Below are 11,771 nucleotides of genomic sequence, written 5' to 3' on the forward strand. Positions count from 1 at the left end.
ATATAAGAGCCAGGGGAGAAGAAAGAAGCATTGAGACCAAGAGACTGCTCTTCTCAAACCAACAAAAACCCAGCTCCTGACACCATGGCTTGCTATGTACCCTGCTCCTGCAGCGTCCGCAGTGGCCCTGCCACCACCATCTGCTCCTATGACAAAATCTGTCAGTGCGGAGTCTGCCTGCCCAGCACCTGCCCGCACGAGATCAGTCTCCTTCAGCCTACCTGCTGCGACTGCTGTCCCCCACCCTGCTGTGAGCCTGACACCTACGTGCCAACTTGCTGGCTGCTCAACTCTTCCCAACCGACTCCCGGACTGAGCGGGATCAACCTGATGACCTACGTTCAGCCTGGCTGTGAAAGTCCCTGCGAGCCCTGCTGTTAAGCAGCCACATCTTTGCCCTGGTTCAGTGACGGGCTGCTCAACGTCTTATGCATCCTCTGGCCTTCCACACGCAACTACACGTCGACGACTACCTACATCAGGCTGAATCAATCCCAACTGCCAGAGCGATGTTTTCATGTATTTGTCCAATTTCTTAATTCTTCCTCCTTCTTTCTGTCTTTTAGGGTATTCCACTGCTTTCTGAGAAAGAACCATTTTGATGAGTCATTAATAAACTTCATTCTGGCTTAGCAAATATGGCTTTGTGATTATTTATTCCATTGTTTCTTTTTAGGGAAAGTGGAATGCCTACCTAAACCTGAGCAACAGGTCATAATACGGCCCAAGATTTACTCCAGTAGAATGACTGGTCTCATGGTGGAATCATTGAAAAATTAGATCCTGGCTCTTTGGGATAGGTTCAAAAGTGAAAAATTGAGCAGGTCATTTTGTAGGATCTTTTCTCCCCCTTTTTTATTGAGGTAAAGTTGATTTACAAGATTATATAAGTTTCAGGTGTCCAACATAGCAATTCACAATCTGTAAAGGTTACACTCCATCTATAGTCATTATAAAATACTGGCTATACGCCCTGTGCTGTGCAATATATCCTTGTAGTCTATTTCTTTTATATGTAGTAGTTTGTACCTCAATTCCCTGCCTTACCTTGTCCTTCCCCCCTTCCCTTTCACTGGTAACCACTAGTTTGTTCTCTTTATCTATGCGTCTGTTTCTTTTTCATTATATTCACCATTTTGTTTTACTTTTTATATTCCACATGGAAGTGATCATACAGTATTTGTCATTCTCTTGTCTGAATTATTTCACTTAGCATAATGCCCTCCAAGTCCATCCATGTTGTTGCAAATGGCAAACTCTCATTCTTTTTATGACTAAATAGTATTTCACCATATATATATACATACATACATACACACCACAGCTTCTTTTTTTAAAAATATTTTTTATTCAGTTATAGTCATTTTACAATGTTGTGTCAAATTCCAGTGTAGAGCACAATTTTTCAGTTATACATGAACATACATACATTCATTGTCACATTATCTTTTGCTGTGAGCTACCACAAGATCTTGTATATATTTCCCTGTGCTACACAGTACAATCTTGTTTATTTATTCTACATTTTAAAATCTCATTCCCTTCCCACCCCCGGCCCCTCTGGCAACCACAAGTTTGTATTCTATGTCTATGAGTCTGTTTCTGTTTTGTATTTATGCTTTTTTTTTTTTAGGTTCCGCATATGAGCGATCTCATATGGTATTTTTCTTTCTCTTTCTGGCTTACTTCACTTAGAATGACATTCTCCAGGGACATCCATGTTGCTGCAAATGGCATTATGTTGTCGGTTTTTATGGCTGAATATATTCATTGTATAAAAATACCACTTCTTCTTTATCCAGTCATCTGTTGATGGACATTTCAGCTGTTTCCATGTCTTGGCTATTGTAAATAGTGCTGCTATGAACATTGGGGTGCAGGTGTCTTTTTGAAGTAGGGTTTCTTCTGGATATATGCCCAGGAGCAGGATTCCTGGGTCATATAGTAAGTCTATTCCTAGTCTTTTGAGGAATCTCCATACTGTTTTCCACAGTGGCTGCACCAACCTCCATTCCCACCAGCAGTGTAGGAAGGTTCCCTTTTTCTCCACAGCATCTCCAGCATTTGTCATTTGTGGACTTTTGAATGATGGCCATTCTGACCGATGTGAGATGATACCTAATCATAGCTTTGATTTGCATTTCTCTGATAATTAGTGATATTGAGCATTTTTTCATGTGCATATTGATCATTTGAATTATTTCCTTGGAGAATTGCTTGTTTAGGTCTTCTGCCCATTTTTGGATTGGGTTCTTTGTTTTTCTTATTAAGTTGTATAAGCTGCTTATATATTCTGGAGATCAAGCCTTTGTTGGTTTCATTTGCAAAAGTTTTCTCCCATTCCATAGCACACCACATCTTCTTTATCCATTCATCTGTCAATGGACGCTTAGGTTGCTTCTATATCTTGGCTATTGTAAATAATATCACTATGAACATTGGAAAGCATATTTTTTTCAAATTAATGTTTTCACTTTCTTTGAATGTATACCCAAGAGTGGAGTTACCAGATTATATGGTCACTTTATTTTTAGTTTTTTGAGGAACCTCCACACTGTTTTCCATAGTGGCTGCACCAATTTACATTCCCACCAACAGTGTACAAGTGTTCCCTTTTCTCTGCATCCTCGCCAACAGATGTTGTTTGTGGTCTTTTTGATAACAGCCATTCTAGCAGTTGTGAAGTGATCTCTCAGAATGGTTTTGCTTTGCATTTCTAATTAACAATGTTAAGCATCTTTCATGTTTTGGTCCTCTATATATCTTCTTTGGAAACATGTCTATCCAAGTATTCTGCCCGTTTTTTATTGGTTTGTTTGAGTTTTTCTTTATGTTTAGTTGTATGAGCTACTTATATATTTTAGGTATTAACCCCTTATTGGTCATATCATTTGCAAATGTTTTCTCACTCAGTAAGTTGTTTTTTTGTTTTGTTGACGATTCCCTTTGCTGTGCAAAGTTTAATTCAGTCCCATTTGTTTATTTTTGCCTTTATTTCCTTTGTTTTAGGAGACAGACCCCCCCCAAAAAAAGTTGCTATGATTTATGTCAAAGAGTGTTTTGCCTATATTTTCTTCTAAGAATTTTATGGTTTCCAGTCTTACATTTAGGTCTTTAATTCGTTTTGAGTTTATTTTTATATACAGTGTTAGAGAATCTTCTAATGTCATTCTTTTACATGCAGCTGTCCAGTTTTCCCATCACCACTTATGGAAAAGACTGTCTTTTCTTCACTGTACATTCTTGTTTCTTTTGTTGTAGATTAATTGACCATAAGTGTGTGGATTTATTTCTGGGCTCTCCATTCTTTCCCATTGATCAATGTATCTGTTTTTGTGCTAGTGCCATACTGTTTTGATTATCAGAGCTTTGAAGTATAGTCTGAATTTTAGGATTAATGCAAGATAACCACTGTTACCATGCAAAGTTAACTATTTTTTTAGTCAAAAACAAAGTTTGATGTTTTTATACATGCTGATAAGGGATAAATGTTTTGGTTTTACTTTTAATACTGAAAATAACTCTAAGTATCCTTTTATTACCACTGTGGGCCTTTAAGGGATCCTTGGCTAGTTAAAAAGCCCCTGATAGAAATCAAGTGATATGTGTTCCAGTCCTAGTTCTGCCTTGGGCTGCCTTTGTGACTCTAAGCAAGTCACTCAAGGTCTTTGATTCTCAGGTCTTACATCAGTAAAATGGGCTAATCAACCAGATCCTCTCTAAAGTTAATATCAGTTTTAACATTCTGTATTTCTAGATTATCCAGAAGCACTTTAAGTGACAAATACTCCATGCCACTAGCCAACCCTACCTCATCTTATTACTTTACTGCTTGCAGTCATAATAGCTAACCTTTGGTGAATATCTACTGGGCACTCTAATATGCGCTGGATATGCATTATCACATTTATTTCTACCAAAACTCTAAGAGGTAGCTACCATCATTCTCCCCACTTTACAGGTGAGAAAACTGAGACTAAGAAAGTTACTTGCAAAAGGTAAACAAATAGTAAGTGACAGAGGAGCTGTCTGAATTCAGAGTTCCTCCTCTTTTCACTGCACCAAAGCATCTGCCTGCTCTGCACACAGCAACGTGCCCAAGAGAAATGTGAGTACACATGGCTCTGTTTGTCCAGGAGAAAGTGTAAGCTACTTGACAACACATGCTCTACTCTCCCTCTAAACTGTCTATTTGGCTGTATATAGTAACAGCTTTCTCTGTGGTGACTTGATTATAGTTTAAGATAAAATGAGTATACACAGTGAGTCTAGGAAAAACTGTTTACATTTCAAAGGTAAAAACAAATCATGTGTTTTTTTTAAAGTCAAACTTTTAATACTAATTAGAAACATCAGCACAGGAAAAATACTCATTAACCTTGCACTGAAATGCAGAATGTTTGGCAACTCAGACACATTTTCAATTTTCTGATGAGTTTCAATGACCTAGTTCAAGGTAAAAACAAACTACCCTGAAAGATAATAATTGTGTGTTCTTGAGAGTAGAATAGAAAAACAAAGTTATTTCATTTGTATTTCAAATTGTTTTTTGCCTCCAGGACTTTCTTTCCATCTTCACTGACTCTAGCCTAATTTAGGCTCTGATCACCACACTCCTGGTCACAGCAAGTCTCCTAGTTGACTTTGAGTCAAGTATTCCATGCCCCTTCCTCCATCCAAACTACACCTCTGTCAGGACAGACTTCTATCCCTCTATAAATATTGGTCAGGTTGAGTTGCTCCAAATTCTTGGATGACTCGAGATTTTAATTTTTATGGAATCAAGTCTAAATTCTTCAGTGTCGCTTTTAAGACCCTGATTAACCTGGTACAATCATTTTCACCAGATTCTTACTTGCTACTAATCTTGGGGCAACATGCAGCCTGTATCCTAGTCAGAGCAATGCCCCCTATGCAATGGTCGGGAGAGTGGTCTCTGAAATCAGACTGTCTTGCTTTAAATGGTACCTCTATCACTTACTAGTTATGTGTTCTGGGCCATGCCATTTAACTTCCCTATGCCTCATGTTCCTCAACTGTTAAATAAGATTAAAAATAGTATGTACTCTGTAAAATATTTGACCAGTACACCACAAAACTGTCCAGATGATGAAAAACCAGGAAAAACCAAGAAACTATCACAGACCAAAGGAGACTAAGGAGATGTGATGACTAAGTGTAATGTGGTGTGTCAGACTGGATCCTGGAACAAAGGACATTAGTGGAAAAACTATCTGAATAGTTTTATCTGAATAATGTCTGACATTTAATTAATAGTGATGTACCAGTGTTGGTGTCTTAGTTTTGACAAATGCACAATAGTAGTGCATGATATTATCATCAAGGGAACTTGAGAGAGAGAAATACAAAACTACTGGACTATTTTTGCAAAATTTTAGTTGAATAATCTAAAATTATTCAAAAATAAAAAGCTAATTAAAAAAAAAGAATGTACCTCCTAAAGCTACAGTAAAGATTAAACTAATTAAAACATGTTCAACCCTTGGAAGAGTGTGGCCTGACTGTCCATCTCTAAGTCCACTTTTTACTACTCTGTGATGCGGGGATGAGAGCTGTTCCCCCTTTGGTTGATTTTCTACCAGATTCCACCAATAGAGGGCGCTGGAAAGACCAACGGCCTGAGAAGGGGGAAAAGGGCTCTTGTTGCTCCAGCCATAATCCTTCATCTGGCAGTGGCAGTAGGTTCTTCTCTCCAGCTTCTTTTCACTCTTCAAAAACATCATTGCACTTCCTCAGAAACACTAGTGTCAGTGAGGAAGTGCCTCCCCACCTGCCTCTCACAAAGGTCCAAGCCATGGCCCCATGGGGCCTCTCTTTTGAGCTTCTTTGGTAAGAGCACCAGCTGGGCAGTATGTGTGGTCTGAGCCCCGGTCTGCAGGACCACTCCTCCAAGCTCCCAGGTCCTGTTAACCCCAACCTCTTCTCTTCCTTCCCAGCCCTCGAGCTGGTAGCTGCTTCTTGTGTTTGTTACCTCAGTTTTCCTTTTTGCTTTTTCAGTCTTCCCATATGTATTTAATCAATTCCCCATCTTAAAACTCTCTCTGTTGAAATACCTTGTGTGAGGGTGTTCTTATTTGCTTGTTCTCCTGGCAAAACTTGATACAGAAGCATTCTATAAATACTGGCTGTCATTCTTTAAATATTTATGCCATGTGTCCCAGCCTCCAGACTCCACCCCATGATCCAGACTCTATACGAGGTAACAGAGAAACCAAGAAAATTGAGACATAGTTCCTGCTTCGAAGGAGATTATATTTTAGTAAAGAGAGCCAAACTGTGTATAAAAAAAATGCAACAAAGTTACATGAGTGGATATGGGATGCTACAGAGACACAAAGGAGGGCATGGCCAGTCCTGCTGGGCCATGCTGAGAGTAGGGGCAGAACAGTGTCATAGTAGAAATCACGGTTTTCCTTGCCCAAAATGCACTTACCTCTTTTCTAAGCATTCCTCCCCAAAACAACTTAATCCAAATTTTCCATGAAGACTTCTGGTCATTTCAGACCTCTTTCATTGTATTTCCTCTTGTGGGAATTCTCCCAGTCCCTAGAGGTGAAACTGCCATTTATTAGATAACTCTGCTGTGCCACATGAAATGCTGAATGGTTTGCATAAGCAATTCTCAGTTAATCTTTATTTAACTCTTGCAATAAGACTATAGGAGGTGATGATTATTTTTCTCAAATTTGGAGTTGATAAAACTGAAGCTCCAAAAGTTTAATAATTTGATCTAGGTCTCACAACATGTACGTTAAAATCAGGATTCAAACCTATCTCTGAAACTCCTTCCATTTCCCTGTCATGTACTTAATTAGATGTTGCTTGAATCATACGCAAAGGGATTTCTGGCCTTTTCCATTGGACCATGTACTCCTTAAGGACAGGACCATGTCTTGTATCCCTACCACACTCTTCAGAATATATTAGAGATTAAGTAACTACTTGACTTTTAATGAAAGGATTTGCTGATCAGTCTCTTTTACTCTAGTTACACACTCACTTTAGCTATGATGTTAACACTGTAACTGAAGTAAAGTGGGAGGAATTTTTTTTTAAAGTACCTGTATGTTTGATAGAAGGTGACTAATCAGCTTTGGCATTTTGAAAAGTGTAATAGGCAGGTCGGCAGTTTGGCTTTTCTGAGAAGGAAGAACTTTTTGTGTTGTTTTACAGAGATCCAAGTTCATTTCTCAGGCCACAAAGAGTCTCATGAACCTATGTTTTAACACATTCTGACTTGTGGTTAAAAAAACCAATATCCTTTGTAAAACTGAGAGCTTATTTATGTTTATACATAATTGCATATATGGATAATGTAGTGGATCAGTATAGAAAATCATCTAGCAGGCTCTGAACCTCCCAAGATCATGTTACATGTCTTTGACATTCATTTCTTTTCTCAAATCCATGAAACGGTAGCAAAGTCAATCTGGTAGAAAAAAAAGTCCCACAGGTTTTGACTTCCCAAATATATCCAGGGCATACACTTTGAGAGGGATCATTTCTTACTTCTCGGGGAAATCACTCTTGACTCTTCACATTCAGTAGTGATCCCTTATAAGAATACATTCTGATTAGTTTTAAAAAGCGGAAAGTCACAGCAGATACTGATGTATCTGTGGTTGAGTAAGTGGAGAATCTACATTGACACCATTTTGAAACTGAAACAGGGAGTAAGTTTGAATGTAGCAACACGATCAAACAAAACTGAAGGAGAGCTCATCCCATGGCTGATAAATAAAAAGTTAGTGAGTTACTTCTATGGGGTTATACAAACAACAACAAGGAAACATTCTGATGGACAGAAGCCATGTTCTCTGAGATGGTGGCTATAAAAGACTCACACAGGACAACTTCGTAGAAGAAAATCTTCCCTTGTGACAGAAATCTACCTGATCCACTGTCTCCATGTCTTGCTGGGAGTCTCGTCTCCAAGGATGCCGCAGTGTCCCCACCAGCCCCGCCACCACCCTGTGCTCCTCTGATGTATGCTGTCAAGGCAGAGTCTGCCTGCCCAGCACCTGCCCACATGAGATCAGCCTCCTTGAGCCCACCTGCTGCGATAGTTGCCCCCCACCCCGCTGTGAGCCTGACTCCTACGTGCCATCATGTTGGCTGCTCAATAGCTGTCACCCTGCTCCGAACCTGAGTGGGATCTCTGTCACAACCTGCATCCAGCCCCGTGAGTGTGAAGCACCTCACTGCTAGCCAAAGATGTTTCAACAAGCTTGCCCACACAGCCCTAAGGGACTGCAACAGTCATTAAGAGCTAGTCCGCAAATAGCCTTTAATTAGAAGCTCTGGACAAAACATGTTCTGACCCTGTGCCTTTAGTTTTGCAGAAGTGTTCTATAATTTGAACAATGATTTCGAATGAGAAGTGGAAAAAAATGCTATCAAGGACCTCCTTACTTTAAATAAACACCACTGCTCCCCAAACCACGTGGTGTCTCAATGTTTAATGCCATAATTACCCAATGACTCTTGACACAGACATGCATCATGAACTTATAAATATGTTGGGCGGAATCACACTTTCTGATGCCATCAACATAAATCTGGTCAAAAAGAGGCTTCATGGGATTATGTCAATACGTGAAGAAAAATTGCTTGGATAATAAGATACAGTAAATGCTAAGCTTAGAAGCATTTTAAATTCCAAGATCAGCACCTACTTTTAATTTTAATTTTTCCCTGCCTCTATAAGTAACTCACATACGTCCTTAAAGAGGCTAAGAAACTGGCAGTTAGAGATCGACGTGCTCACAGAAGGGACCTTGAGCACTGAGCCCAACCACAGTTTTTTAGTCTCATTTAGGTGAAGTTTTGAATGTCAAATTGTTTCAACAACTGTAAAGTGCTTCACAAATGAAATAAGTCATTCTGATTGTGTAAAGGTTTATACTAATATAAGACTATTCTAAAAATAAATGCATACCTATTTTTCATTCTCATCTGTAATTTCATACAATTAAATAGACATTTATAAAATACCTATTGTGTTCCAGGCATTGCCCTAGGTGCTTGACAGAGACAAAGATACAAGTCCCACTTTCAGGAGTTTGCACTGGAGTGAGGAAGACAACTATAAGTGAGAAAATACAAGACACAGCAGAACGAAATGAGGTCTAGATGAAAAGACAGGCAGCGCACTTTGCGAGAGCAGAGAAGAGAATGAAACCGGCTAGAAGAACCACCTATAGTTTCTTTATGAAGGATATTCCAGCTGATGCTTGATGGATGGGTAGCATTTGAGAAGGAGAGCACTGGGGAAGGAGAAAAGAAACAACATGGTCACAGCCACAGAGGTATAAAGCAGCTAGGAGATCCAACCTTCATTTTGACTTGATGTGCATTATGATAAATATCAATATTTAAGCCCAAATCATACCAACTTTACGAACAAGGTTTTCTTCTCAAAATGTATGAGATTTCTGTTGCAGTGACATTTAATATTGTCCACTGATTTGTGTTAGCCAGTCTTCTTCTAAGTAGGCCAGCCTGGTCTTCCACTAGTGATCTCTCAGAGACAATCCACTAAAGAATCTGCACTTTGCAAATTCAACCATCTGTCATCCAACAAATTATGTAACTTAGATTCTACTACCTCAATAATTTTCTGCTGATCATGGGAAAGTATGTGGGAATGTTGGAATCATAGTATATTACACATTGGAGATGATTTGGTTCAATGTCCTCATCTGCCAATCTACAGTAAGGCAAATTAAGGCCAGCTGAGGTGAAGAATGTCAAATAAGGCATTTGTCAAAGGAATTTACAACCTAATTGAAGATCTAAGATATGAAAACAAATAAACATGCAAAGTGGGGAGTAAGTCAGTGGAAAAAATGACTTCCATGAATGTCATAGTGCGAAATCCCATTGAACCAGATCCCTCCCTCCAGAAACCTCTGTTATTTTGTCAGTCTTCTGATTTCTCCTTTCCTGTTTCATCTTATTTTAAAGTGTATCATTCTTGTGAAAATGATTGAAGACGGAGGTGATTTTCTTTAAATGGTACATTTAACAAAAAATAGCAACTGAGTGGATCTTTCCTTCTGGTGAATTTATACTTTAACTCACTACAACGTTGGCACAACTTTGAGAATACAGACTGTTTAAGAAACAAAAACAAAAACTCCATAGGGTAATACAACCTTTCAAAACTCACCATAGAGTTATTAAAAATAATGAAAAGGGTTTCATCTTATTCCATTCTGGCTATCATCTCACTTGTTCAATAAAATCTGAATTATATCAATAGATAAGGCAAATATATCTGAGATGCATGCAGTCATATGCAACATTCATTTATAAGTAGCCATGTCTTTGGTGACTTTATTCAATAGAAAATGATCCAATTAATTATTTGAGTTGCATGTTCTGAAATTAGTAATTAAAAATCACATCATGCTATGCATATTATTTAAAACCAAAGGGAAAAAACAAGTAGAAGAATTTAGCCCCTGAAACTATACATGAATTGTTACTTGGACTGATCATACATAATTCATGTAAGATTTTGCATTCCAGGACCCAGTGAAATAAAATGTGATCATCTTATGACAAAAATGACAAGTCAATGAGTCAAAAACATGATTACTTTCATGAGGGCAGGAACTCTTAATGGACAAGTAAATACCAAACTGATTAGAGAATCTTAGTGGAAAAGGGTAGCATAAACAAAAATGAGAGGAAGCCTTCTGGTTGGACCAACACCCAATGAGGAGAGTATATAAGAGCCCCAAAGTGAGAGGAGACATTTGCATCTTAGAAACCTCATCTTTCTCCACAAGAAACTGAAAGCAAACCAGATTCCCGGGGCCATGGCTTGCTGTGTTTCTTGCGACGGCTGCAGTGTTCGCACCGGCCCCGCCACCACCATCTGCTCCTTTGATAAGTCCTGCCGGTGTGGAGTCTGCCTGCCCAGTACCTGCCCACACACGGTTTGGTTACTGGAGCCAACCTGCTGTGACAACTGCCCCCCACCCTGCCACATTCCTCAGCCCTGTGTGCCCACCTGCTTCCTGCTCAACTCCTCCCAGCCCACCCCATGCCTGGAGACCCTCAACCTCACAACCTACACTCAGCCCTGCTCTGAGCCCTGCGTCCCAAGATGCTGCTGACCGATGACTGCTTCGCTCAGTGCCTGACAATGAAGAACTCTGAAGCCAGCTACTTAGCATTCACTTGCCTCTGTAGTTCATCAGATATTGAGGCAGGCCAAAAGGCCCAGACATGGAAAACCTACCTTTCATGTTAATGGAAAGAGTATCAAGAAATTTTTTTACGGTTATTTGGCTGAGTAACCATTTGGTTAATTTGGACAGATGAATGTCACCTATTATTAAAATACTATTGAAATCTTTCAGACCTCAAACTATGTATTCTTAGTTGTGCTGCTGCTTGGATCCCATTTCTTGTACTGGGTATTTTCATAGAAGGAAAAAATGCGTTGATGGGTTTTCCAATAAACTTTATGTCTGTGGCAAGATGTATTCGTGGTTTATGTTAGAGGCTTTGGTGTATTTCTTTCACATAAAAAAGGTAAAGATAAGGCAGACATTTTATTTTTAAAAAATAATCTCTTAGAGGAATGATGGGAACTGACCTACTAACAGAGCTTGCTAACTTTAAATTGGTTATCTTTTATGTTCACCTTCTCTCCACTTCCTCAGACACATACAAGTTGGGGGTGAGTCAACATTCATTTACCTGCACTTTGCCAGGTAAATCACATGTATTAACTC

General features: G+C 39.1%; 2 protein-coding genes across 2 annotated transcripts; both read left to right on the forward strand.

Annotated features, from left to right (window-relative positions):
- On the forward strand, positions 1-637 carry KRTAP3-1 (keratin associated protein 3-1). Its single transcript, XM_006214298.4, has one exon. The coding sequence runs from the start codon at positions 85-87 to the stop codon at positions 379-381; it is 297 nt and encodes a 98-aa protein (XP_006214360.1). The 5' UTR covers positions 1-84; the 3' UTR covers positions 382-637.
- A 10,131-nt stretch (positions 638-10,768) lies between these two features.
- Positions 10,769-11,513, forward strand: LOC102528468 (keratin-associated protein 3-3-like). The gene has a single exon (XM_015247957.3). The coding sequence runs from the start codon at positions 10,848-10,850 to the stop codon at positions 11,145-11,147; it is 300 nt and encodes a 99-aa protein (XP_015103443.1). The 5' UTR covers positions 10,769-10,847; the 3' UTR covers positions 11,148-11,513.
- The last annotated feature ends 258 nt before the right edge of the window (positions 11,514-11,771 follow it).

This window comes from Vicugna pacos, chromosome 16 (genome assembly GCF_048564905.1).
Source record: "Vicugna pacos chromosome 16, VicPac4, whole genome shotgun sequence".
In the NCBI taxonomy this organism is placed as follows: Eukaryota; Metazoa; Chordata; class Mammalia; order Artiodactyla; family Camelidae; genus Vicugna; species Vicugna pacos.